This window comes from Trachypithecus francoisi, unplaced genomic scaffold (assembly GCF_009764315.1).
Source record: "Trachypithecus francoisi isolate TF-2019V2 unplaced genomic scaffold, Tfra_2.0 Lachesis_group17, whole genome shotgun sequence".
Classification (NCBI taxonomy): domain Eukaryota; kingdom Metazoa; phylum Chordata; class Mammalia; order Primates; family Cercopithecidae; genus Trachypithecus; species Trachypithecus francoisi.
The window spans coordinates 76932627-76960441 of NW_022681462.1; the positions used below are offsets into that span (position 1 = coordinate 76932627).

General features: G+C 49.9%; 1 protein-coding gene across 1 annotated transcript in view; it reads right to left on the reverse strand.

Annotated features, from left to right (window-relative positions):
* Positions 1-1946: 1946 nt before the first annotated feature.
* The window catches only part of EHD3 (EH domain containing 3), a 34434-nt gene continuing 8565 nt past the window's right edge, over positions 1947-27815 (reverse strand). The window contains exons 2-6 of the mRNA XM_033176131.1: positions 24694-24870; positions 19770-19867; positions 8342-8754; positions 7528-7692; positions 1947-5229 (exon numbers count right to left, since the gene is read on the reverse strand). Coding sequence (XP_033032022.1) covers positions 4702-5229; positions 7528-7692; positions 8342-8754; positions 19770-19867; positions 24694-24870 — 1381 coding nt within the window. The 3' untranslated portion in view covers positions 1947-4701. The remainder of the gene's footprint in view (positions 5230-7527; positions 7693-8341; positions 8755-19769; positions 19868-24693; positions 24871-27815) is intronic.

Consider the following 27815-nt stretch of genomic DNA (forward strand, 5'->3'; position numbering starts at 1 on the left):
GGCTCCATTTTCACACTCACTCCCACACACATTCCTGGAGAGGCAGGAAAAGTAGAACGTGGCAAATTGCACATTTGTCTCTGCAAGGAAGAGACATGTTGCTCACACACCTACTTCATGAGCTAAAGCAAGTCACACAGCTTGCTTACTTCAAAGGGAGGAAAGCACAGTCCTCCCATGAGCCAGAGGACAGGAGAACCGACCTGTGGTAGACAGCACTAATTAGGAGTCTGTGCCTGTGACGTGCCCCCAATGTCCTCATCACTCGGCTGGGATAACTGACGTTCTTCCATCACCATTTTTCTTTCCCTCCAGGAACTTAACATTTCAACTTTAAAGATACTGATACAATTTTCACTTGAAAATGGCTTATGAAAAAACAGCATAGTCCCCAGAGGCAAAATTCTAATCGTGCTTTTCCACAAATACTTCAGTGGTTCTCAGTCTGTCTTGATTTAGTGGGCTGAGAATGCTCTGTGTTGTGTTTTATGTAAAAATTCTGCCTGTCTTCCTTAGATTAGGAAGGAAGAAAACAGGCCCAAGAGGTTGGCCCCAGATGGTTTCTCAGTTCCAGTGCCCACCCTGCCACAGGCTTTCTCTGACCACCTTCTCCCCAGTTTGAAGCCATTTTTGACTTTTTTGAGCACCCCCTTTCATGTTCCCTCACCGTATTATCAATGTTGGCGTAAATCCCTCTTTCCCCCTACTAGGCTCTGAGCTCTTTGATCCATATAGAATAGTCTCTACTCTCAGGTGGAATTGATTGAGTGTTTTTGAATGACTCAAGCAATGAATCTCTATATTCTCCCTCAGGATGTTTTCTGTTAAGAGGTGCTCAGCATCTTTTGAGTGAAAGAAAGATGGACGGATGAATGGATGGACAAATTAAATAAAGGATTGAGGCTGTACAGACTCCAGTCAGCATCGCATAGGGAGAATAAACAAGCCTATTCTCTTCAAGTCATTCAGCAGATTCTGATGAGTTAACTCATAAATATAGGTTTTAGAACCAAATGGAAGTGGGGATGACTCAGGGCAGCCTCTCATGACTCTGCAAACTAAGGCCCATGCCCTGCTATGGTTCAGTGGTGTCATCTGGAAATATTCATGTAAATGAGCACCCCATTTTTCTAAGAGGTGTTTTCTTTTTCCCCCTCTCTTCTTTTCTTCATTTCCTGGATTCCCAACTTCCTACGTAGCCCTTTAGAAATGCAAATATAGGTCTGGCGCAGTGGTTCTCGCCTATTCCTGTAATCCAAGCGCTTTGGGAGCCTGAGGTGAGCAGATTACTTGAGGTCAGGAGTTCAAGACCAGCCTGGCCAACATGGTGAAACCCTGTTTTTACTAAAAGTAAACAAACAAACAAACAAAAAAATTAGCCAGGCATGGTGGTGGGTACCCGTAGTCCCAGCTACTTGAGAGGGTGAGGCAGAATGGTGTGAACCTGGGGGGTAGAGGTGGCAGTGAGCCGAGATCGTACCACTGCACTCCAGCCTGTGCGACAGAGTGAGACTCTGTCTGAAAAAAAGGGAAATGCAAATATAACCTTTCATCTCCCCTTCATTAGATATTCCCTACAGGGCAAGTTCATCTCTCTGCTCCAAAATAGTCCTCCAGAATTGACTGCCAATTTGTAGACGAAAGCGTGCCCTCCTCGAGCTTTCACCTCCAGGGGTTACCTTGGAATTCCCGCCCTCCAGGGGCTACCTCAGGACTTTCATTCGCCAGGAGGGTATGTCTAAAGTATGTCTACTTGGCCACTTTTACAATTTATTTTTGCCCAGGAAGGCCCGACTCAGCTGTCCAGTTGATAAGGCACCATGCTATCAGGCAGACCCTTGCTCACTTGCTCCCTTACCTTATAAAAGTGTCTGCTTTCTGCCCCAAAGGGGAAGCCGCACATTGAAAGGCAGGACGTTGTGTGCCCCTCCTCCAAGCTAGCTTCAGAATACATTCACTTTATTGGTATCAGACCTCACTCTTGTCCATGGAACTTTGCGTACATTCAGCAACTAACCCACGTTTTGGTTACATTCGTGTCACACTTCGGTCATGATTTAGCTCTCTGGTACCAGGGGCAGGCTTTGCTTGGTCAGTAGCATAGGGTGTTGCTGTGTTTATTGGATGGATTCCATGGCCCAGACTGAGTAAGGTGGGGGCGAGGAACAACAGCACAAGTGCTCTAGAAATTCCTGTCTGCGGGGCTGACATGGCATGTCTCTGCTTTCCTATTAAATGTTTCCTGGGCTGAGGCATGAGATCTCCCAGGCCCCTGAAACCTGAAAGGGGTCCGGAAGCCAAGGCAGCAAGGCCAGAGGGCACTGCCCGGGAAAGTGACCCACATCTGTCCCCTGAAACATCAGTTCCTCTTTCCAGGGAGATGGGAGTTGTGCAAACATGGAATTCCCACACCTTGCAGATCTCTCCTGGGTGGAGACTTCAAGAAGAGAGGGAAGAGAGGCAGTGTATGGAGAAGGGCAGGAAAATGACACGTGTGTCCAAGTGGCGGTGAAGAAAGGGGATAACAGACATCTCCCTTTCCTATAAAATAAAAAGATGGAAACTTCACCTACCTCTGCTATTTCCTTCCCATTTCTCCTTCAGCTCAAAGAAAGGTGTGGAGCTGAGAAATGGTCCCTAACCTGCACTTGGCACTCAAGGGTTTTCTCCAGAGCAGGAGAGACCTCTTTGGCTTGGCCTTTGTCTGTCCTTCATTTCATGTGAAAGAGAAATGTGTGCTTGCAGAAGGAAGCCCAGGGGCTAGGGGAACATCTTCACTCCAGAGGGTCAGGGAGCTGTGGCTCCACCAGCTTCGCCTGGGTTGGTCACTGGGCCTAGAGAAACTCCAGCCCACTGGGAAGCTGGTTGTAGATGCTGGCCATTGGGTGGCACCAGTGAGCCCTTTCCAGCCCAAGATTCCACCAGGAACCCCAAGTAAGAACCCAGTCCCTCTCCCTCAGCCTCCACTGAATGATGCTCTGTGGCCAGGCAGGTACCAAAGAATAAATGTACTGTATTAACATGAAGACTAATGACAAATGCACTGCAGTAGTAAGCACATCATAGATACATAGAATATTCTCTATATAATCTGAATATGGATATAAAATAAGTTATACTCATTTAGTTTTCCATCACAGTAGGAACATAGCATACAAAGCGACTGGTTCAGTGGCCATGAAGCAAGCCAGGGGAGAGACCCTAGAGGAGGATGTAGGGCATTGAGTACAGTGGGGATTTGCCAAGGACACCGCAGAGTCCCTGGCCACCCTCTAGGGAACAAGGCCCCAGACCTCTCAAGTTAGCCTTTTGAGAATGAGCATGAGGTCCCACTTGACAAGAGACAGTGGCTGCATCTGAGCTGGGATGATTCAGGCAACTGGGTGGGAGGCAGAGCAGGGACAGGCACAAACAGCATCCAGCAGGCCAGCCCACTCTCCTGCTGGTGCTGTTGGATGTCTGTGATGCTGGGAATATGGGGCGCAGAGCCAGAAGGCACGGTTTGCTTCTGTGACACGACAGATGGCCAGACTGATAGCCCACCAAGTGCTGGCCAGCCCTCCTCCCTTGCCAGTCTGTCCTGGGAGGCCGCCGGGGCCCTGCATGCTTTGTTGTTCTCCATAGTTTGTTACTGGGTATCAATGCTGGGATCCTGCACACATCATAGCACAGAGAAGCGTGTGAGGGTCTGAGGCCCTGGCTTTAAATCCTCTCTCCATCACATGTGACTTCTGTAAGTTTCAGAAGGTCGCCTAAACCCTTCTGAGGCTACTCAGCCTCTTCATCTGCAAAATGGGAAGGCTAATGCATACTTACCTGGGACATCAGTGAGGGCCACATAGAATAATGTACATAAAGTGCCTAACATAGCTCCTGGCACGCAGGAGGGGCTGGGTAAATGTGAGTCAAGTATGAACATCTAAACATCACAGGCCAGGTGGAAAGAAAATCTAACAAAATCTATGGACTAAAACCACCTTGACTGGTTTCCAGGAGACTACAGGACAGTTTCCTCACTCTTTCTATCAATTTTTTTCTCTTTTCTCTCCCACTCTGGGATTCTTTAAAATGAAATACTGGCAGAGTTCAAAGCAAGGTTTGCCAAAGAAGACAGAGGCTTAGATTAGGAAAGAACAGAGCTCCTGGGCCAATGTCTCTAGAAGACGCTTCCTCTTTCACCTCTCCTCCCTGCAGCTGCCCCCATGCCCTCAGATCTCCTAGCTCCTGAATGGATTTCTTATTAGGAAGCCAAAGCAGGTATGGGAAGCACAGAAAAAGATGTGAATTGTCTACTAAAGGAAAAGTCTTTTCCATCTGCTCAGAGCCCACATGTGGAGGCACTGGGGAATCTGGAGGTGGGTGGGCCATCTGTGCGGGCAAGTGAATTGCCTCAGGTCTCATCCCTGGGGAGTGGCCAATGAGGGGGGAAGAGGGATGAAGACTCAGGCTTAGACTCTGGGTCCTGGGAGTGCTCTTGTCCTTCTACTAATCTTGAGAACTTGGAGGTGTGCCCAAACAAGTATCAGCTGCAAACGTGGGCATCTGATCTCTCTCACCTACAGATCTATCTCAAGATCTGCGCATGTGTGTGTGCATATGTGTTCGTGTGTGTGTATGTGTGTGTGTGTGTGTGTGTGTGTGTAGTCACTGCTCCCATCTCCTCCTCTAACACCTGCCCATCTGAATGTCCCCCCACCCCCATCACTCGGCAACTTTCCTCTTGGATGGGGGCAGGAGGTGGGCAGGCAGCTCGTTGGGCAGCTCGTGCCCCTCCAGCTTGACTTTGATGAGGTGGTTGGCCAGTGCAAACTCCTCATCATCCAGCATGCCATCCTTGTCAATGTCGGCCAGCTTCCAGATCTTTCCCAGCACACTGTTGGGCAGCTTGGAGCGCACCATCTCCTTCTTGGCATTAGCGCCTGTGATCTTGCCATCCACCGGCGACAGGGTGTAGAATATCTCGTCGTACATGGGCTTGTCCCTGGCCACCACCCACTCAGCATCATCGATACCTTCTCCAGCCCCCTCCCCATAGCCATGCCCAAAGGGGCCATGCAGGGTGCCCTCGAACGCTCCACCCTTCACCATCTGGATGGGCCGCTGTGACTCCTCCTGTCGCACTAGCACCATGAGCTGGGCAATGTCGTGGGCCAGCATGTCATCCACTACCTCCAGCAGCTTGGTCTTCAGCGGCTGGAACTTGCTAAAGTCCTGGGCCTGCAGCTGGTCCTGGAAAGAGAAGGAGAGAAGATGAAGATAGGATACAATGAAAGGAGAGCCCTCTACTTGTCACGTGCCTCCTATGAACACCAGAATGTTCACAGCCGATCCCTTTCTACAATGAAAGACGTGTAACCTAGAGGCTCAGCTGCTGGACATCACATGGTAATTGAAGGTATGAGAGAGGAGGGGAATAAAGGCCCACTGGGCTGATGATGGGATTTTTCAGGAGGGAGCAGAAGAGTTGTAGGGTCTGGGGAAGAAAGGGAAATTTAACAAGTATTGGCATGATCTATTTATTTCAATCCCCTTTAATGTCATTCCAGAGAGGAAATCATTATATTTCTCTTTAAGTCAGTTTTGGCTATTGAATCTGTCTCTTGAATGCTGTACCTCTGAGACTGGGTCATGTGGGCCTCTACTTTAATAAGGGTTACACTGTACTTGAAAATCACTGCAAACGCCTGCACTATATTACCTTGGTCACTCCCCCAGCGCCCTTCTGAGGTAGGAAAATCACATTCTATCCCCACTTAGTGAAAACAAAAACAAAAACAAAACAGGACACAGGCTACTAAAACCAAATCATAACAGAAGCCAAAGGTCATCCCCAAATTATGGTGCTTAATCAGGATGCTCATCGGAGTCACCTGAAGATAGTTTTCAAAATACAGTCACGCGCTGCATTACGATGTTTCAGCCCATGAAGGACCACAGATACGACGAGGGTCCCAGAAGATAATAAGGGAGCTGGGAAATTCCTGTTGCCTAGTGACATTGTAGCCACTGGACATAACACAACACATTATGTGTTTGTGGTGATGCTGGTGTAAACAAACCCACCACGCTGCCAGTGGTATAAAAATCTAGCACACACATTTACATAGAGTACATAATACCGGATAATGATAACGACTATGTTACCAATTTATGTAAATATTTACTATACTGTACTTTGTACTGTTATTTTAGAGTGTATTCTTTCTACTTATTTAAAAAAATGGTAACAGTAAAACAACCCCAGGCAGGCCCTTCAGGAAGAATTCCAGAAGAAGGTATTGTTATTATAGAGATGACAGCTCCATGTGTGTTACTGTCTCTGAAGACCTTCCAGTGGGACAAGATGTGGAGGCCAACACAGCGAAACTGATGATGTTGACCCTGTGTAGGCCTAGGCTAGCGTGGGTGTTTGTCTTAGTCTTTAGCATACGCAAAAATAAAAAAGTAAAAAAAATTTTTTTTAAATAGAAAAAACTTATAGAAGAAGGATATAAAGAAAATATTTGTGTATGTAACGTATGTTTCAAGCTAATTGTTACTACAAAAGTCAAAAAGTTTGTAGGCCGGGCACGGTGGCTCATGCCTGTAATCCCAGCACTTTGCAAACATTGTACAAACTTCCCAGAAGTTGCAAACATTGTACAGAGGGTAAGTGCTTTGTGCTCAGCACCCACCTCCCTCTGCCCACCTAATGATTGCTACTGTGTATTAAGGGCATATAGTCTGTCTGGCTTTGTGCTAAGGGCTTTGCAAATATTATCTCACTGATGCTCACAACACCTGTATAAGGTATGATTTTGTAGCTTCAGTTTACAGATGAGGAGATGGAGGCTCACAGAGGATCCAGTCAATGTGGTGGTGTGGTTTCCTGCTTGGACCTTTGGACACAGCTCCCAGCTTTTCTTCTTGTGGCCGATGTGAATGCTACACTCAGAAAATGCTGAGACCTCAGTTTCTTCTGTAAAAAGGTAGATGCAAAATGCCTCCCTCTGAGGAGTGCTTTGGGGAAAACCGTAAGAAACCACGTGTGATGGCCACTGGCCCAAGACAGGCACCTGCAATGTGACCCAAAGATGACGAGCTCCCGTGTGCACTTCTGCCTCCCTGAAGCTTGTGTCCCAAGTTGCTCATAAGGGGGACCTCGAATGTAAACTCAAGCACTTTAAGAGCCTGGAGAACCTTGGTCAGGTGACCCATCCCCCTGCACCACAGATGGTGGGGATGTCAAGCCTGTGGTGGCCGTGACTAGAGAAGGTCATTAATTGGAGGTGTCAGCCCCCCAACATCACGTAACACACCTGCATCACTGGGGCAGTGGGCTCTGTGTTTCTCCCCAGGCCCAGACATGGCCCCTGTTGGGCCAGTGACAGTCCAGCAGGGAGAGAAGATCCAGGGCCACCACCTTGCCTACAGATTCTGGGCTGGGTTCTCCTTGGGGGGCTCCAAGAGTGGCCTCCTCCATACTCAGACTGCTCAGCCAGCTCTCAGGACACTGTCCCTTGTCTTAGAGCCCCCGACCCTCGCTACCTGCATCCTCTTCAGGTTGGGGAAGTCCCCAGGTGAGATCTGGTGCTCCCGCTCGATCCGGCCATAGATTTCGGCCAGGTTGTTCACCAGCTCCTTCTTCTTGTTGTCCTTCCCGAACACTGAGGGCATCTCCTTCTTCAGAGAGCTGATGATGTAGGCGTGGACCTGACAAACAGGACCAGAGAGAAGCTTTCACGTCAAGACCCTGGATGGTCCCTTCCTTCTAGGATGGCTCTCACACCATTTCTTCCCCTGCATCCCTCCTGCCTCCTCCTGCTCTTACTTCTGAAATACTTTCTACCTCTACCCTCATGCCTCCACGTTGCTTGCAGGGCTGGGCTGTTTTTCCATGTTACTCGGGCAAGGTGAGGCTGTGGGGAGCTACAGTCAAGGCAGGGTGAGGTGGTCATGTTGCTGCTGCCAAAGACAATACCAAGAGCTGACATTTGCTGAGCCTCTTTGAAGGTGCCAGACATTATGATGAGGGCTTTGAGACTCTTTATTTCACTTTATCCTCCAACAACCCCTTCATTTTACAGATGCAGACAGAGGCACAGAGAGACTAAAGGCCTTGCCAAGTCTGGGAATCCCACAGACAGTAAACAATGGAGTCAGTTCCAATCTGGCCATCTGACCTCACAGCTTGTAACCATGGCTCCCGCACTGTCCTGCCCCTTGGTGTCACACATATGATGCAGTGGCTGCAGGACACTCTCCAGCCCAGCTGCTGAAGGCAGCAACCCTCAACTCCTGCAGCTGACCCTGAACGCTCGGCCCCTGCCCAAGTTGACCACCGCCCAGGGGGCTGCCTCACCTTGGCCAGCCTGGCCCTTTTGATGAGGTCATTGAGCTTGCGCAGGGCAGCATTTCGGGGCAGACTCTGGATGTCCCTGAATAGGTCCTGTTCCTCAGCCTCAAAGAGCTTCCGGTTGTCAGGGATGAGGAGGGGGTGGGACCAGAAGGAGCCGATGTAGACCCGGATCACCTCTGGGGTGTTCACGATCTTCCCCAAGGACCACATGAGAGCCCCGTACACCCGCATCAGCTGCTGCGTCTCGATCTGGTCAGCTTTGTTCAGCACCACCCGCATCTTGTCCTCATGGTTCTTGAGGGCTTTGATGACTTCTGAGAACTCATCAGAGATGTCCAGTTTGTGGGCATCGAAGAGCAGAATGATGCGGTCAACCCGCTCGGCAAACCACTCAAGGACAGCTGCAAAGTCATACCCTGCCGGCAGAGGGACAATCAGGGGCTGGGGACTTTGGGGTATAGGGTAGGGGTTTGGAGAAGCAGTCGGGTGTGGTAGAAATAACACAGTCTTGGGAGTCAGATCTAAGTTTAAATCCTGGCCCCTCCACATTTTAACTGTTTGGACTCCAGCAAATTACCCAATGTCTCATAGAATTTCTTCATCTAAAAATACTATTAAATCCTAAAATAATATAAATACCTAATTAATAGAACTATAAAGGTTAAATACTCTTAGAATCCAGCACTTAGTAGGTGCTCAGTAAATGCTAGTCACTTTTTTTTTTTTGAGACGGAGTCTCACTCTGTCACCCAGGCTGGAGTGCAGTGGCACCGTCTCTGCTCACTGCAACCTCTGCCTCGCGGGTTCAAGCTGTTTTTCTGCCTCAGCCTCCTGAGTAGCTGGGATTACAGGAATGCGCCACCATGCCCATCTAATGTTTATATTTTTAGTAGAGATGGGTTTAATCATGTTAGCCAGGCTGAGTCTTGAATTCCCACCTGTCTTGGCCTCCCAAAGTGCTGGGATTACAGGTGTGAGCCGCCGCTCCCAGCCAGCTACTGTGCCTGGCCTAGTAACTCTTATTAACCTCATTATTTCCATAAGACACAGCCACTATCCAGCTCCCTTATCCATGCTTGCTGTATTTAGCAGCCTGCTGGAAAAGAAAGTCTGGACACAGAGACTCAGAAATTCTTTCTAAGGTCTGGAAACAATGAAACAGTAAAAAGTAGATATTGATGATGGTTCAGACCATGCCAATCACTGGTCTGGAAGAAATCTGCAATTCTGTCATAAAAATATCTTTTTCTCACTCAGGCTCTGTCCTTTGTAATCAGCTGCAGCACAAAATTCCCAACTCTTGAAACCACAAGGGGTTTCTTCCTTAGGATGTGACTGGAACTCTGGCCACCTGCACCTTGGTTATCTAGCACTAAGCTGCTTGAGGTCAGACTGGTTCCAGGAGCCCCAAAGAAGTTGTTCTGCTCAATCCGCAGTAGCTGTGGATTCAGTAGCAGCTGAAGCAGGAGGGTGGACCAACAGTCTGTCCATTCCCTGACACCCAGAGCCCCAGTAGGTCTTACCTCTGTGTCTCAGGCTCCTCTCACATAAAATAGGAAGAAAAGAGATAAGGAAGTGGGCTCAGAGAAGTCAGGTGATTTGTCCAAGGGCACACAGCCCATGAGCAGCAGCAGTGGCCTGAGGATGGAGGTGTCAGGCTTTCCCATTCTGAGTCTGAGCAGGGTTCTCAGCCTCTCCTCCTGCTACTCCCCCATGGCATACCTCTGGCACCGAGGTAGGAGCCCTTTCTTGGGCACTAAAGTGATCAACCACCTTGGCTCCCCACAGCACAAGGGTTCCAAGGCGACACACACTGGGGACCCAAAGCTCATTGTCACCATCCAATGAGAAACCAAATCATTAGGACAAAGCCTGTCCTGCCTTACAGAGGGAGGCTAGAGACCAGGCAAGACCATCAGGCAACTGCCTTGTGAGTGAGTCAGACTTAAGAAGCTCTGACTGTCTGTAACAGGGGTCCTAACTCAGCCTGCATCAGAATCCCCCATAGGGCTTCTTAAAACCCAGATGGTTGGACCCCATCCCCAAAGTTTCTGATTCAGTAGGTCTGGCGCAGAGCATTTCTAACAAGCCCCCAGGAGATTCTGATGCTGTTGGTCCAAGGGCCACGCTTTGAATACCACTGGTCCATAAAAATAACAATAGCATTCAAAAGGTGTTCAGCACTGACCTAAGTACTTTATAATCATTAATTCCTTTAATCCTCAGGACGACTCTATACAGGGTCATTAGATGCTGATATCAGCCCCACTTCTCTGAGGAGTAACCAGAGATACAAACGGATAAAGGAACTTGTCTAAGGTCACCCAGCTGGTAAGCAATGGGCTGGGGACTCAAGTCCAGGAAGGCGGCCCTGGAGTCAGTGCTATGAACCACTGCACTGAGTTGGTTTTCAAAGGCTATCATTTCAGACTAAGTAGCAGGCTTCTATGGGGTGGGGGATGAGAATGAATGGAGCCAACAGAGCTAGGTTTAAAAAGTCTTTCCCCCACCCTGTGTCATCTAGTGAACACCCCAGTGGGGTACATATTTAGGACATGTGGAGGCACTGCCACAGGGGGTAGGGGGATGGGATCAACATGATGGGGAAAACTTGCTGCCCTAAAGCTTCCTGGAGGACCCCTGTCATGTTTTTCTGGGGTCTGTAAGAGAATTCCAACAAAGGAAGGTCAAACCCTCCTTTGGTTACCCGGATGCCGGCACTACTCCATGTTCAACTCCTCTGTCTTTGGTAAATGAAGTGCTTCTAAGCATTCCTGTTCCCATGTGATTTTCTCCAAGATCTGTCAGCTGCTCAATTAATATACATCTCAACTAACACACAAGTCTTCTTCCCCTGCTCCTGTGGGGGTAGACGAGGCTACGAGGAGCTTAGCAATCAATGGTCCAACTCCCTGATTTACAGATAGGGAAACTGAGGCTCAGGAAGGGGCAGAGCTGGCCCAGTATCTCCAGGGACCACCCCGAGGACAGTCCCTGCTTGGTGCATCATTGAGGGCTTGGTGTGAACTAGATTTTGCCTTCTCTTTCGAAGACAGGTGCCCTGTCTCGGCTCAGAGACAAGGCCCAGGAAACTGCTTCAGAGGCTGCTCTGCCCAGTAGGCAGGGGCACCATCAACCCTCCCTGGGAGATGTTCACACAAACTCTCTGAGGTTAAGTGACTCAGCCAATACCACCCGTGAGACACGACCCCTAGCTCTCGAACTCCAAGTTCAGTGCTTGCTGCGGACAGCAAGATGTTCATGTCATTATCTCATTTCACCCTCATGACACGCTCTGAGGCAGGCAGCGCAAGGAGTATCGTTCTCACTTCCAGGGGAGGAAACTGATGTTCAGAGAGGAGAGAGTCAAACAGCTGGCGAGTGGTGAGGCCAGATGACCCTGCTGTCAGCCATCCTGCCATTCCGCACCTGGTCGCTCCCTGCCTCCCTCTCTCCTTCCCTCCCTGGCACGAGGGCCCAGCCAGCTCCTCACTGGAGCCTGGGAGCCCTTAGCATCCCCACTCCAGGTGAAGCCTGCAGCCTGCACTGCACTATTCCCCTCTTTCCTACATTCCTCTGTCCCTCCTCCCCTCCCCAGGGATGGCTCCAGGCTATTTTTATCTTCCCTTCAGCACAGCCCATGGCAAGGCTACTGTCACCTCCCAAAGGCAGTCCCTCAGAGCTGTGGGTGGGGAGGGGCAAGAGGGCTAAGAAAATCAGGGCAGCCTGAGCCCCCTGCCCCAACCCCCACCTCTGCAAACAGCTCACAGCAGGAGGGCAGCAGGGCCCCTCCACAACTCCCTGCCAGGCCTCTGGCCTTCTGCTGCTCCTTATTCCCCAATCTGGATTCCAGCTGTGGCAGTGCAGGCCGAAGGAGGGGCTGCTGGGAGGGCTAAGACCGAGCTGCAGCTCCATCTCACCTGTCCAGCAAATCTCAGCCCCAACACATTGGCTCAATGGCTCAGAAAAGGCTAAGGCAGCCAGGGCAGCCAGTGTTGAGTCCTATGCTGACAAGGTAATGGAGGTTTATAGAGGGTGAGAGACAGGCCCAAGGCCATGCAATGCTGGGGGTCAGAGCCAAGACCTGAACTCCAAATTCAACTCTTGCACTGTAGTCATGCCTGCACTAGGCTGGGGTAAACAAAGGCACCAGAGAAGCTGCAGAGAAGAGAAGAGGCTCTGTCCCTGCAACTTTGCTGCAATCCCTGGTGACACCAGCGATGTAAGAGAAGGCTGTGTCTGCAAAGGTTGAGGGGCAGCAACATGTCCATGCTGCCAGAACAGGACAGACCCCTGCTCACCCCTGTCCCTGCCCTTGGTGGTCTTGTAGCATCATGCATGCTCCTGTTCTGCTCTTCAGCTCACTGAAATCATCCTCACTGCACCGGGAGCTGGGCAGGGCAAGGGCAGCACCTCACCCTTCTGGGCTTCCCCTGCACCCAGCATGGTGTGTGGCACACAGCAGGTGCACTATCAGTATCTGCTGAACGGAACTGAAATGGGAGCCCTGTTCCACGTTTTGCATCTGGGAGACAGTAAATGAGTAATCTCTGGGCCTCAGTTTTATGCTCGAGGAATCAGTGACTCAGTCGTAGGGTTATTGTGAGGATCTAAACAAATCAGAGGATGCAGGTGAAACTGCCGAGCTGTGACCTTGGCTGTTCTTACTGCCCTGCTGTTTTTTATAAAGCACTCCTTCTAAGCCCTAGTTTCTATGAGATGGGATGTGCTCTGCAGGGGACACCAGAGGAGCACTGGCCTGGGTGAGCCCACCTCTCGTTTCTGCTTAGCCACTAACTTACTGTGTGTCCTTGCGTAAGCAGTCTCCCCTCTCTAGCCCTCTGTCTCTTTGCCTGTCAAATCAGGGGATTGAGCTGGACAACCTCTGAGCTTCCTTTCTCGGTCTCCAATTCTCTGCATCTGAGACCAGAGGTGTGAGGGTGGGGAGTACAGTAGGAAGGATGGAGATTAGATACAAGGAACCCTTTGCAGGCACAGCAAGAGAAAGAAGCTGCAGACTGCTGTCTTATAGTCCTCGGGCATGCCTGTGTGAAGTCTGCCTCTGCCTGAGGACAGGCCAAGGGCTTCTGGGAACTCTTTCTATGATTTTTATAAGCAGAGGCCTCCTACTTGCTCTGGCAAGCTGCTATCCAATTACAGACTCAGTAATGCCAGAAGCTTCCAGCCAGGTGCGGCGGTGAAGACCATGACCATCAAGCAATGAATGACTCCATGGGTTCCTCTGAAGCTCAACCTCCCTGCTCCTGGCTAACCCTGAGACTGTGTCACCTGTAGGGTGGATATTTAGTTGTTCACTTGGCCTGGACTTAGGAGAAGATCTAGGAATGGTGGTATCTCAAAGGTATGGACTGGACCCAGTAAGAAAAAGAGTACTGTGGAGGATTAGCTTTCTCATTTATTTGGCAAATCTGAACCTCAGTTTTCTCAGCTGCAAAATGGGGATAACAAATGACTGAATGAGGGGTCTGTGGTAGAGCTGAATCAGGGCTCTGTGGTAGAGCCGTGGTGACATGATCTGACAGCAGAGACTCTGCCTCAGCAGCTGTGGTGAGCGCCATGGCCCGTGACAGGCCCCCTTCCCCTCTCTGATCCCAGCAATGGCTCTGAGCCCCACAACAGTAGCTCTTGAGCACCTGCGGCAGCCCAAGGGTTCATGAAATATGGATTAGTGAGTCGGGGGAGATTCAAGCGCTGAGAGACAGAGCAGAGAAGCTGCCCTTCCTGGACTTCATAGCACAAGTCTGCTGGCTCTAAGAGGTCTAGTCAGCCAGCTCTGGGGCTGGAGACTGGGCAGCCTGCAGGGATCTGTGGTCTCCTCCAACCCGAGGCTCCAGAGGACTGGAAAGAAAGCACTTTGAAGTAATGCCAGGCAGGAGGAAATCGATCAGACAAATGCAGTAAAGAAAGCCACCCCTTCATCACCCGCTGGCTTCCTTCGTGGTCTGACATGCAGTGCTGGGGCCCTCACAGGGCAGCACACTTCTTTGGGTTTCCAGCCAAATGACCTCATTTGCTCTTCGTAATTCTCTGTATTCCAGGAGGTAAGTAGGGCATACACATCTTACAGGACGGACAGGGAATCTGGACACAAAGAGATTAAGGGGCTTGCCCAAGCTCACATAGCCAGGTGGTGGCAAACTCAGGTCTGGAACCCAGCTCCTTGACTTGCAGCCCACGTTCTCTTTCTATAATAGCTCACAGCCATGTGAGCCTGAAGCTCAGAGGCCGGGCCCTCAAACCAGGCACGTACTTGTGGTGGGTACATACAAAAACCCCATCCTTCCCCCCAAAAATCTCTGTCAAGATTTAAAGACATTTGAGCAAAAGAGGAATAACAAGGCATCAATTTCCAAAATATGGGAAGAGTTTGGCTGACAATGGGGAAGAAATGCCACATTAGATGTTTCCCAGAAGTAACAGCAAAGAGCGGCCCGAGCAGATGGTCGGCAAGGCCGTTTGAAGGGCGTCAGGCTGCTCTGCCCAGGCACGGGAGTGCCCACACAGGTGTGCCTGCACCAGCACGTAGTCTGGGAAGACCCGGAGGCCTTTAAGAGCACGCTCTGCTCCAATGAGGGTGCCCTGGATGGGCTAGGAATGTGAGGCTGCAAGGATAAGCCCAGATCTGCCAAGGTCTGAGCCCTAAAGACCCCTAGAGGAAACTTGGAGATGAGAGGTTTGCCCTCATTCCTACCTGCTGCGCTCTTCCCAGGCAGGTGATGATAATGTGCTGAGAAGCCACTGGACCAGGAATAGGGAGACCAGAGTTCCCAATCTAGGTGTGTGATCTGGGCAAATTTTCAAGCTGCTCTGGCCCTACTGAGCTCACCTGTGCGGGAAGGGGCCTGTGGGGAGGAGGTTCAAGCTGTGCAGTCTGTGATGTGAGCACAAAGCCCTGCCCTGCTTTCCTAAGGCGGTGCCTGTGGGGATTTCTAGCTGGGAAGCAGCCAGGAAATGTGGTTCCTAAGCTGAAGACACTCAGCCTTCTGGAGCCCTCCCACTCCTCCTGCATCCTCACTTCTTCCCAGTAATGAGCCAGGGCCGGGGCACATCCTGCCACTTCCAGGAACCACCTCCCTGCCTGCCTCCCCTGCCCACCCCAACGCATCTGCATCCAGAGACAAGTGCTGGCCCAGGACCTCCTAGAATCAGCTTCCCGGGCACCCCACCCTTCTTCCTACAAGACACACCGCGCCCCAGGCCCAGTAGAGGGTCCACACCCTCAGCAAGGATGACCCTTTGCCACCCTAGTCCAGCCTGGGGCCCGAATGCTCCTTCCTGTGAAGCCTGAGGTCTTGGAGCCCTTAGAAGCAGCTCACTTTGCAGAACAGGCAGTCTAATGTGGCCAGTCGGGGTCTTTGTGCTGACTTGATAACCATGCCCCTTTTTATCTGCTGAGACACAGCCCTGCGCCAGGTATGAGGCTCAGTGAGCAGAAGGTGGGCTGAATTTCAGGCTCTAGACACCCTCGTGCAGGACATAGTTGGCAGGACTATCCCAGGGAGCAACGGTGTCTGGTCCTGGCCTGGGCTGGCTGGAGTAAGACGGGAAGCACCCAGTTTGCTCTGTGGCCAAACCCAGAGCTCTTGGAGCCCCAGGCAAGAAGCCATGAGAAAGCAACTTTGGTTCTATGCACACATTTGTGTGTGTGTGTGTGTGTGTGTGTGTGTGTTGGAGGGGTGCTGTTGGGAAGACGGGAGTTGTGTATATGTGCGGGATATGTGTGATGAGTGTGTGTGCATGTGTAAGTGTGGGTGTGTGTGTAAATGGAGGTATGGGTAGGGGAGGGTCTATGTGTGTCAGTTTAAACTGGAACCATGTGTTCTAAGGCCAGTTGTGAGAAAGAAAGGGGTGGGACTCTGCACCCTGGAAACTTTCCTCGTTTGGGGTACCACAGATAACTGAGGGTGTCTGACGCCCTTCCCCCAACTGTCCTGGTCTCCTCAGGGTGCTGAGGTCAGCACGGCCCTAGGCACCAGCAGCCCAGTTCCTAGTTCTTGTTTTTAACACAGGCTGCTTTTGCCAACAGCTGCATTGACAGTCTGGACTCAGGAAAGCAGAAAACAGACTGGCCTGCAAAGCCACTCCTGAGCCCATCACTTCTCCCAGAGGTAGGGGGACCTGGTGCTTAGTCAATGTGGGGTGGGAGGCATTAGAAAGTGTAGGCAAGAACACCAAGGACCTGATTTGCTTAAGGCAGTCACTGAGGTCCAAAGACAAAGGCAGGAGAGAGGTAGTGAAACCCCGTCTCTACTAAAAATACAAAAATTAGCTGGGTGTGGTGGCACACACCTGTAGTCCCAGCTACTCGGGAGGCTGAGGCAGGAGAATCGCTTGAACTTGGGAGGTGGATGTTACGGTGAGCTGAGATTGCTACACTGCACTCCAGCCTGGAGACAGTCAAAACAAACAAACAAACAAACAAACAAACAAAAAACAGAAATAGGAAAAGAAGGGAATAGGATAGGAACTGAGGAAGGCAGGAGTCCCTGGGAACCAGCCTTCCACAAACAAGTGCACAGGCTGTGCACTGCACAACTACAAGGGAAACTATTCACACAGATTACTCTGGGATTGTATGATAGGTAGGGCCAACTGACAAGGAGGGAGGGAGGAAGGTAGCTCATGGTGATCCAGACCCAGGGCTATGGCCCGTGTTTTCATACGGTCTATGGACCTCACAAGAAGGCTGTGGGATGCATATCATTACCCCTTGTTACACATGGGGACACTGAAAATGTGACCTGTTGAGACACACAGAGGTTCTAAAGCCCAGAACTCTGAACTCCTAGTACAGTGTCCTTGGAAACCGCAGAGGCTGGAGTCCTCTCTGGACCTGCTGGTCAGGCTGCACCGACCTTGCAGGTATACATGTGCACATCCCCCAGGGAGTTCACCCTGGGAAGGGATGGCTTTCCTCAGCCTTCCTGGAGGAGTCCTGAGCTGCCTGAGTGAAACAGCAAATCCCTTTCAGTCCTAAACGCGGGTGAACCCCAGATGAACCACTTGGAGATGGGAATAGGTGGGTTAGGAGCAGGGGGGTGCTCAGGGAAACAAACCAAAGCAAGACAGAGAAACCACCCGTGCTGTCCCTCCACAGGGCCCTGAACAGGGAGCCAGGTGCTTACAGTGTGCGTGCGGGCTGGAAGGAGGGAGGCTCAGACATCCCTATTTTCCCAGGCCAGGGGTTCCAGCTCCCTATCACCTCTCCCATACAGCCCAAAGATAGGGAGCCAGGGGATCAAGTCTTCTAAGACCCCCTTCCCAGGGTACACTGTGATATCCCAGAATTCACAGGCCACTAATTACAGGAACTGCTAATACAGTTTCCCAAGTACCTCCTGACTCAGCTGCTTCATTTCCCCTCTTCTTCCTAGGTCTCACCTCCTAAGCAAAGCAAGAGGTGGTGAGGAGGGAGGGCAGGGCTTTCCTGCTCAGGATGTTCAGCCTCCCCTCTCCCTCCCACCTGCGACAGGATGAGGACTCCAGGCTGTGTCTTCCCTGGAGGGCTGACTGGGGTTAACCTGGCCCTTGAGCAGACTGCTGACCTGGACAGCTTCTCTCACTGTCTTCCCTCTGCACTCCCAGCCAGGGCAGGCTTGGTAGCTCACACACAGCCATAGTGTAGCCCCAAAGAGCTGAGCCTGGCCCTGCATCACATGCCTGCCCTCATCAGAAAAGAGCTGCTCTCTGCAGAGAGGACACCAAGGCAGCTCACAAGGGCACTGGACAGAAGCCCAGGTCTGGCACTAGTGGCCTGCACCTGGGCCAAGGGCCTGCACCACTTGGGCCTCGTCAATACACAGCTGCAGGAGCACTGGCCTGTCACACCATGAGGCTGTGACCTCTCCTCTGAGGGGTCTGAGGTGAACAGTGCTGGCCTGGGCAGGCCATGCTCTTGCAGAAAGAGCAAAGGATTCTGGGACCCACTATGGTGGCACAGACATGGCAGGGTGGATCTGTGTCCCAGCCGGAGCCACAGAGCACAGAGGGTAAAGGCACATGCAGACAGTCACCTACCTAGGTCCATTCAGGCAAGAGTTCTAGCTGCTTCCCAGAGATCCCCAGCGGTTCAAAATCCTCCCTTACCCAGAGTCTGACTTCCGAGTGCTGATGTGGCTCCAGCCCTGGCAACTAGCTCCAATATTGGGGTGGATGTGGCATCATCTGATTTTCTTGTCGGAGATACAACACATGGCACAGAAAGGGTAGGGGGCTATGCAGGACACTCAGCAAACTGTGGCAGGACAGGCTGGGGGTGGGGGCCCAGAGCAGTTGTTTTTAGCTTTTGACAGCATCTGCCTAGCATTTCAGAGTTAGAAAAAAGAAAACAGGCCGGGTGCGGTGGTTCCCGACTGTAATCCCAGCACTTTGGGAGGCCAAGGTGGGCGGATCGCAAGGTCAGATTGAGACCATTCTGGCCAACATGGTAAAATTCCATCTCTACTAAAAATACAAAAAATTAGCTGGTGTGTGGTGGTGCATGCCTGTAATCCCAGCTACTCGGGAGGCTGAGACAGGAGAATCGCTTGAACCCAGGAGGCAGAGGTTATGGTGAGCCGAGATTGCACCACTGCACTCCAGCCTGACAACAGAGTGAGACTCTGTTTCAAAAAAAAAAAAAAAGAAAACAACGATGATGATGATGATGATCTATAATACCTCATGGTTACTAGGTGCTTGCTATGTGCCAGCCAGAAGAGGCTTTTCATCTAAAGCATTTCTTTTAATCTTCAAACAATTCTACAAGATGGATAGTACTATTCCCACCCCACCTGCACCCGCCACCCCACACCATTTTTCTGATAAAGTAACTGAAATAAAGAAACCTGCTGAAGATCACTGTGCTGGAAGTGGCAGAGGCAGGCTTAGAACCCTGCCAGCCTGACTCCAGAGTTCTGTCTTCTAACCACCACACCAGGCGACCTCCTTTAATGAGCAATTACCCCATGTTTTTCTGGAGTGAACAGTTTTTGAAGTGCTTTCACTACCTGATTCCCTCCTCTTATGACCCAGATCACTGACACCATTGAGCTGAATTTCTCTGTATGCCTTTGACTGCCCTGCAGAGCTGCAAGCTCCCCAGGAACTTAAGAAGCAAGCCAGGGTCAGGGCCATAGAAGGTGCCTCTTGTAGCATGAATAAACCCAATGAGGTGAGGCTGATATTGATGTCTTCATTTTACAGATGAGAAGACTGAGGCCAGCTGTCTCCTGAGCTACAGCGGACCTGAATTCCTCTCCTGACCCTTGCCTAGGACTGCCCCAGGTAAAACGATCCCATACAGCACAGGAGAAGTGCTGGTTCGCCAAGGTACAGCATAGCCCTGGGTGCTTCTCTTCTGGTATGTAAGAGAGTGAACATGCCAGAACCATGGCGCCCATAGCCAACACCCCTCAGGCAGGCTGCTTACCCCGGCTGATCCTCTGCTTCTCCCCGGAGAGGATCCCTGGTGTGTCGATGACGCTGATGCTCTCCAGCACAGGGTTGGGTAGCTGGGCACACACGAACCTGCATGGGCAGAGGAAACCTGGGTGAGTACTTGCCCGCCTTTTGTGACCCAGCCCCATGACTCCAACTACCTGTCTTGTCTCTCTCAGGTGAGCTGCAGGTGCATCCTGAAACGTTCAGTTCACCATGGGCTTGCCCAGTTCAGGGCGTGGCTGACAGCTGACCCAGGGCTGAACCCCAGTTCTCCTGCCTCTCCCCACATCCAGTGTTAGAGTGCCCTGCACCCGGGTGTGTTTGGTAAAATGCTTTGTGACCAGCAGGGCTATTCCATAGCAACATCCCATCTTCATGTGTGATCAAAGCCTGGGTCTAATTCTTATGGCCCCAAGTCCTTAGTTTGTCCTTGGTCAGCTATCTCTCTTCCTTGAGTAACTCCACTTAGCTTGGCCCTTTCTAGGAACCTCAGCATTTTTAGATAGTAAATGAGAAGACACCCTGCCTGGTCTTCATATGAGCCCCTAGGGATTAGCAGGGCAGGAGGGACTTCAAGGATCTGTCCCAAGCCATCCCTGAACAGAGTCAGGGTCTGAGGATCCTCCTTCTGATTTGATCCTCGTGGGCAAAGTGGCTGTGCTTCCCTGTAGATGTCCTCATTTGTACATAGAGTATCATTCAACAGTAACTGAAGCCCTACTCTGTGCAAGATAGCAGGCTGGGTGCCATGGCCAGAGGATTACAAGCCTGGCTGGCTTAAAATGCAGACTCCCAGGAGGCAGGCCAGAATCCCAGCCCCAAAAGTAGATCTCACTCAGGATCTATGCTTTGAGGAAGCTCCCTGGATGATTGTGAGGCAGCCATGGTTCATGCTTGCCAATCCTGCTGTGGGGGACACTAAGATGTCCAGACCTCGATCCCTGTCTCCAAGGAGCACAGCCTGGTGCAGGACAGGAGGCCTACACATGGACAACCAGAATACACAGTGCAATGGGACCAGCACCCTGAGAGAAGTCAGATGAAGTGTTTGGAAAATTCAAGGCAGAAGAAATGGCTTCCAGGGAGGGCTTCCTGGAGGAGTAGGCACTGGAGCTGGCCTTGAAGAATGGGAGCCACCCAGGAACATTTATCTGGACATCTAAAGGCCAAACATCTCTATTAGGATAGCAGTCAGGTGTTATTCAAGAGAAACGAGGGAAGGGGAGCAAACAAGGGGTGTGAAATAAGACCAGTCAGCAGCGCAGAGACAAGAACCTGGAAATCTAAAAGGTGCAGCACCTTGTGCGGACTGCAGTGAAGCCGGTGGCACATGCAAGAGGGCTCCCATCATCCCTGCTGTCGTTTCAATGGGCATGGCTGGCAGACCCCCAGCCAACCTAAACATCCACCACTTTAGCTGCTGCGTGCTCCTGGAGAAAATCTCAGAACCTCATGATTTCATAGGTGCCTGCAGTGAGCCACATTCTTTCATCATTCTTCTGTGGCGATGCGTATTTTCTCTCTCTTTCTCTCTTCAGTATTTTCTGCTGGGAATGTCCTCTTTTTTTTACATTTTTGGTGTCACTTCACTCATTAACGTCAGGGTCCAATGGCAACTTTCCCACAAAGGCCTCGTCAGCCCTGCTCTTCCTCTTGCCTGGGTTTTCACTGGCTCTCTCCAAGCCTGTGTCCACTGGACTGGATCAGCCTTATACTCCCCCACAAAACAGACCCCAAGGCCGCTAGGGGCCTGGTGTCTGTTGAAATAAAACATGAATTCTATCCCTTAGCAAGGCACCTGGGAGGGAGGCAGGAGACACAGGCCCTCCTGTGGCCACATTTCTTTCCTTGTCAATGTCTGCTCTCCAGGCCAGACACGAGGTCACTCTGGAAATGCAGGATCTTGCCTGGGTCACCTTCATTTTATTCATTGAAATCACAATTATAGAGAGAGATTCCTGACCCCTTAATAGTATCACCTTTTATGTGCATGTTACTTGTTTCACAACACCTTCCTACATATTTTCTTTATACTTTTTTTTTTGTAAAATACATGCACATGGTAACAAACAAACAAACAAACAAACAAAAAACAACCAAAATATGGTCCAGCAAGGCATAAAATGAAATAGGACGGTGTTCTTCTTCTCCATCTTTCTGCCCTGCTCAATTCCACTTCCTAAATGGAACCACTGTAAGCCGGTTACAGGCTCACACCTGTAAACCCAGCACTTTGGGAGGCCAAGGTGGGTGGATCACTTGAGGCCTGGAGTTCGTGACCAGCCTGGCCAACATGGTGAAACCCTGTCTCTATTAAAAGTACAAAAATTAGCCGGGCGTGGTGGCACATGCCTGTAACCCCAGCTATTCAGGAGGCTGAGGTGGGCAAATTGCTTGAACCCAGGAGGCGGAGGCTACAGTGAGCTGAGATCACGCCACTGCACTTCAGCCTGGGCAACAGAGCAAGACCTCATCTCAAAAAAAAAAAAAAAGTAACCACTCTAAAGAATTATATTTTTTCCTTTCTCTCTCAAATTTTCTTCACACAACATTTGCAGGATTAGATTATGGCAATTTACATTTTATGACTTTCTAGATGAAGATAATAATATTCAAAGAGGTGTCTTTACTTAAAGTAAACCACCCCCACCCGACCTCACCCACACCTCCTGGTTTCAATAAATTTAACAATGGAGTTAATGAGACTTGCTGGGTTTGATTAATGACATAAGGGTGCTCAGCTTTCAGGAATACACCCAGCATCTGATGGCAATCTCTTAAATTCTGTTATCATAATAGGCTATACGCTATTACATATAATACAATACACGATATCATTATAAGCACAATTATCCCAAAACGGCATTATTCACTAAACCTGTACTCCTCTTTTGTGATGAGCCCAGTTTCCTCTTGTTTCTCCCTGGCTTTTCCCTCCTCTCCCCTGGGGTCTAGCTCCTCCTCTCTGCCTTCAGATAGGACAATGCTCCTCAGCTGACTCACCAGCATTGCAAACTCAACCTGTCCAAAATCAAATTCATTGCCTACCCCCTTGCTCAGATATCCCTGCTTCTCTTCAGCTCTGGCGATTCATTCTCCTAAATCATGCTCATCCCACCCCCTCCATTTCTGCATTTTAGCATTTTGGGCATCCAGGACCTCTTTACTCAGTTCCAGGTATGAGAGACACCCCTGGACTCCAGGACGCCTGCCCCACTGCACCTTACCACCACGACCTCCTCATTCTTCCTAAACGGACCTTAGCTTCATTCCCGACATAAACCAAACCCCATGCCTGGGCCTCTCTGCCAGGCCAAGTTCCTGAGATTTCTCAGCATGGCCCTTCCTTTGCTCCCTACTCTGGGTGCACACCTTGGCCACTCACAATTCCACATTTCATTCATGTGGTTGTTTCCCTGTCCCTGTCTCAGACTGTTATTGACTCCATGCCACTGTAAGAAAGGTCAGAAACAAGTTCATAGGTTTATAAAAAATATTATTTGGGGCTGGGCACGGTGGCTCACACCTGTAATCCCAGCACTTTGGGAGGCCAAGGCAGGTGGATCACCTGAGGTTGGGAGTTTGAGACCAGCCTGACCAATATGGAGAAACCCTGTCTCTATTAAAAAAAAAAAAAAAAAAACAAAATTAGTCAGGCATGGTGGCACATGCCTGTAATCCCAGCTACTCGGGAGGCTGAGGCGGGAGAATTGCTTGAATCTGGGAGGCAGAGGTTGCAATGAGCCGAGATCACGCCATTGCACTCCAGCTTGGGCAACAAGAGTGAAACTCCGTCTCACCAAAAAAAAAAATATATATATATATATATATATTTGGAATAGGAGACATCAAGAATCCTTTGGGCAATGAGCCTCACCTTCCACAACTGAAAAATGGCCACAGCAGATGCCTATTCCATTCACTAAACAATTCAGGAATCAAATGAAACAAGACATATCACTATCACTAACTAACCTGTTGGTTACTATGTGCCAGGCACGAAGTGTTTTCTGTTCACTGTCCCACTTATTTCTCCTTTAACTCCTACTATCCTATTTTACAGATGGGAAAAATAAGAAACAAAGAAGTTTTGTAACTTGTTCAAGAGCCACAGTATTAGGCAGGATTTGAACCCAGGTCTATCTGAAGGCAAAGCCCGTATTCATTACCTCTACTCTAAACACCTCCAAGTAGAAAAAGTAGTTTTAAAATTATTTTCAAAGTATTTACCACGCACATATGAAACTGGATTTATAAGTGTAATAAGTGTGAGCAGGGGATCAGCCTGCATTCTGGTTAAACAGAATAATTAATGCGAAGGCCCAGATTAGTTTGCCAAGCATTCCTGGAGCTTTCTCCATTCAAATCATCATGATGATCTTGGTATCTGCAAGGCTGAACTTGTTCTGGGGGAAGAGAGGTGACCTGTGCAAGCTCATTTAATTTAGTAGAAGAGTCAGTGCTCAAACCCAAGGCTTTCCTCTGAAGTCCGGGTTCTTCCCACCAGGTAGAAACAATATCCGTGAACAGAAAAGAACCTTCGTCTGCCTCCTTCCAATTGGATGCAAATCCCAGCCACTGCACGTTTAGGCAAATGCTGGGAACTATATGGAGCATCCTCCTCCACTTTTACTAGGGGTAGGTGCAGGGTAGGGGAGTGTGACCTAAGTCAATGCTGTATCCTTCCTTGCTCCCTGATAAGGAGGAATCAGCCCAGCATTTGCAGCTGCTGCATCTCACAACTGACTCAGTTACACTCTCAGCAAGCAAGGGACAATCTAGGTAAGGAAAGATTGACAGGAGACTCTAGGCACCAAGCCTCCCAAGACCCTGCCTATTGTTCTTTCACCCCCCATACTCCAAGAATAAGAAAAGAGAGCACCCGAAAGTGTTGTGTTCCACTCCATGCTCACCTGTTCAAGAAGGCATTGCCAAAGGCGTTGAGTTTCCTGAAGGGTTTCTTGGGATCCACCACCAGGGCGTTCCCAGGGATGATCCCCTCCATGTCTCCCTGCATCACCGCAATGAAGGAGTCTGTGGTGGGCTCGGGCCCAATCCTCATGCCTGGGAAGTCCTGTTCCAGCAGGTACCTAGCAAGAAGGAGCACAGTCCTAATGCAGGCATTTTGCTCAAAGACCAACACAGCATGTCTACTATAAGGCAGACAACATGCGAGTCACAGGGGAGGGCAGAGCCACAGCAGCAGGATCTCATGGCCGGGAGAAATGCCTGTTAGATAATGAGTCCAAAGAACTTTGCAGAGCAGGTGAAATTTCAGCTGAACTTAAAATATTCTGTTTTCTGGTCCTTATCTTTTTCCCTTTCTCAATCAGTTGGGGGCTGGTGGGCGGGGGTGGAAGGAGCAAGGTTTAGGCTCAGAAACAAAGCATGGATTGAAATGATTCTTACACAGAGTATTACAGACTCCATAACTGAAGGTAATCTGCTGAAGCACCCACACAAAGGCATGGTTAGAACTAAACTTTCCATTGACTCTGCTGGCTTTTCATAGGTCTTTATTTCACTGGTTCTTTAATATAAAAATAGCTCATATGTGATACAAAATACAAACAATATAAAAGGTCCACTATGAAAAATGAATCTCTGGCCGGGCATGGTGGCCCACGCCTGTAATCTCAGCACTTTGGGAGGCCGAGGCAGGCGGATCATAAGGTCAGGAGTTCAAGACCAGCCTGGCCAACATGGTGAAACCCCGTCTCTACTAAAAATACAAAAATTAGTTGGGCGTGGTGGCAGAAGCTTGTAATCCCAGCTACTAGGGAAGCAGAGGCAGGAGAATCATTTGAACCCAGGAGGCAGAGGTCGCAGTGAGCCAAGATCATGCTATTGCACTACAGCCTGGGCAACAAGAGCGAAACTCTATCTCAAAAAAAGAAAGGAAGGAAGGAAGGAAGGAAGGAAGGGAAAGAAAGAAAGAAAGGAAGGAAGGAAGGAAGGAAGGAAGGAAAAGAAAGAATAATGAATCTCCATCCTATCCTACACCTCTAGTATCTGTATTTTGTATCCTGTATCCTTCCAGAAATGTCCCATGCACACAAGTACTATGTTATTAAGTGTTCACACAGATCTACACATTTATGATCTTATTTATTTATTTTGTTGAGATGGAGTGTCACTCTGTTGCCCAGGCTGGAGTGCAGTGGTGTGTTCTCAGCTCACTACAACCTACACCTCCCAGGTTCAAATGAGTCACCTGCCTCAGCCTCCGGAGTAGCTAGAATTACAGGTGCCTGCCACCATGCTTGGCTAATTTTTTTGTATTTTTAGTAGAGATGGGGTTTCCCCATGTTGGCCAGGCTGGTCCTGAACTTCTGACCTCAGGTGATCCACCTGCTTTGGCCTATCCCAAAGTACTGGGATTACAGGCATGAGCCACTGCGCCCAGCCACCTGATCTTATTTTTTAGCATAGAAGCAACCTGCACACCTTTCATTCTAGCTTTCTTGTCATTATCCATTTAATTCCAACTATCAAAGAAGAGACTACATTCAAAATGCCTCGTATAGCACCTGGCAAAAACAGATATGTTCAACAAACGAGTCCTCCCTTGTGCCCTTGGGTATTAGGCAATTTCATTACAAATGTAATAGTATATGGTGGGATTCCCAGATAGAGATTATAATTGTGCTATGTTTTTAAATATGTGTTTGGTTTTTTACCTGTACTACCTAAATAGGTGTCAAAAAGTTACCTTTTATGTGTCAATACCTTCCTTCCGCACCCAACACCCACACACACACACCCGTCCCCACAATGCGTGCATGCTTTGTAACCATGAAGGATGTTGTAATGTGCACAAGCAGGAATGTACAGATCCTGTGATGATTACATGGATATTATCAATGCACGTGTTTCTTTTTATGCTTAATATGTTTAGGACAGAGCAGGACAGATCTATTCTATTCCTCCTAATGACAATGTAGAATTCCATTATATGGGTTATTACTGGCTAATTTAACGGCCACATTGCTGACCATTTACAATTTTACAAATAACTTTCAACTATTTCAATTCTTCCTAGATGGAAGACAAATGGCAGTAGGAGAGTTTACACATTATCCCAACCAGACAGGCGAAGAAGAGGAAGGGGGTTTGTTTATTTTTATGGAATGGTTTTTAACATATTCTCTTTCTGTCCTTTAGTGTGGGCCAGGAGGGGGCCAGAGGTCCAAGATCTGGTCCTGTTCACTCACTGTGCAGCCTCAGGCAGGTCCTCTCCCCTCTCTGGGCCCCATCCTCCGTTCCCTTTAAGAGGCTAGACAATGTGATAGAACAGGTGCCTCCTGTTCTAAAAGTCTGTTCCCTGATCTGCTGCCTGAAGGATGCACTTCTGGGTGGTGCCCATCTGTGTCACTCACACCCACACAGCTCTGTCCCTCATTGGTGGCCACTCCTGAAAGGACAGGGGGATGGTGAGCGGACTATTCCTCTGACCTTCTGGCTGTGGCCCGGGAAGGTAGGTGACTCTCTGCTCTTCTCCAGGTCTGCGCGGTGAGAGCCCAAAGTCCCCTCCCCCTCTCCATGGTCCTCTTTAGAAGCCAAGAGCAGAGGCACACGGAACGTCTAAGAACCAGCCAGCCCTCCAGGAGCTCAGAACAGCTTTGAGCCAAGCATCATGAGACCAGGCTGAAGAAAGGAGCTCAGAACTACCTTGGGTTGGGACCGGCCAGAGGAGGGCCCTGGGGTGTCCTCCAAGACCTTGATGGACAGGAGCTAAGAGATGTTGCCCAACAAATACAGGCCCTTGGGGTGGGCTCTCCCCAAGCGCTGAGAATCCCCCTCCTGCTTTAAACCTTGGGGGCCTGTAGTTATGCACAGAGGGAAGAGCCAGGAGGCCCTCAGGAACAGAGATGTTAAAACAGAGACTGTTAAGTTGGGAAACTTGGAGATCTCCTAGTGGGTGGTCCTCAGCCTGCTGCACATCCCAGCCCCCTGTGGGGCTTTAGCTCTTGGTGTCTGGGCCCCACTCCCAGAGGTCCTCACTGCTCTATCAGGAGTAGAGCCCTGGACACTG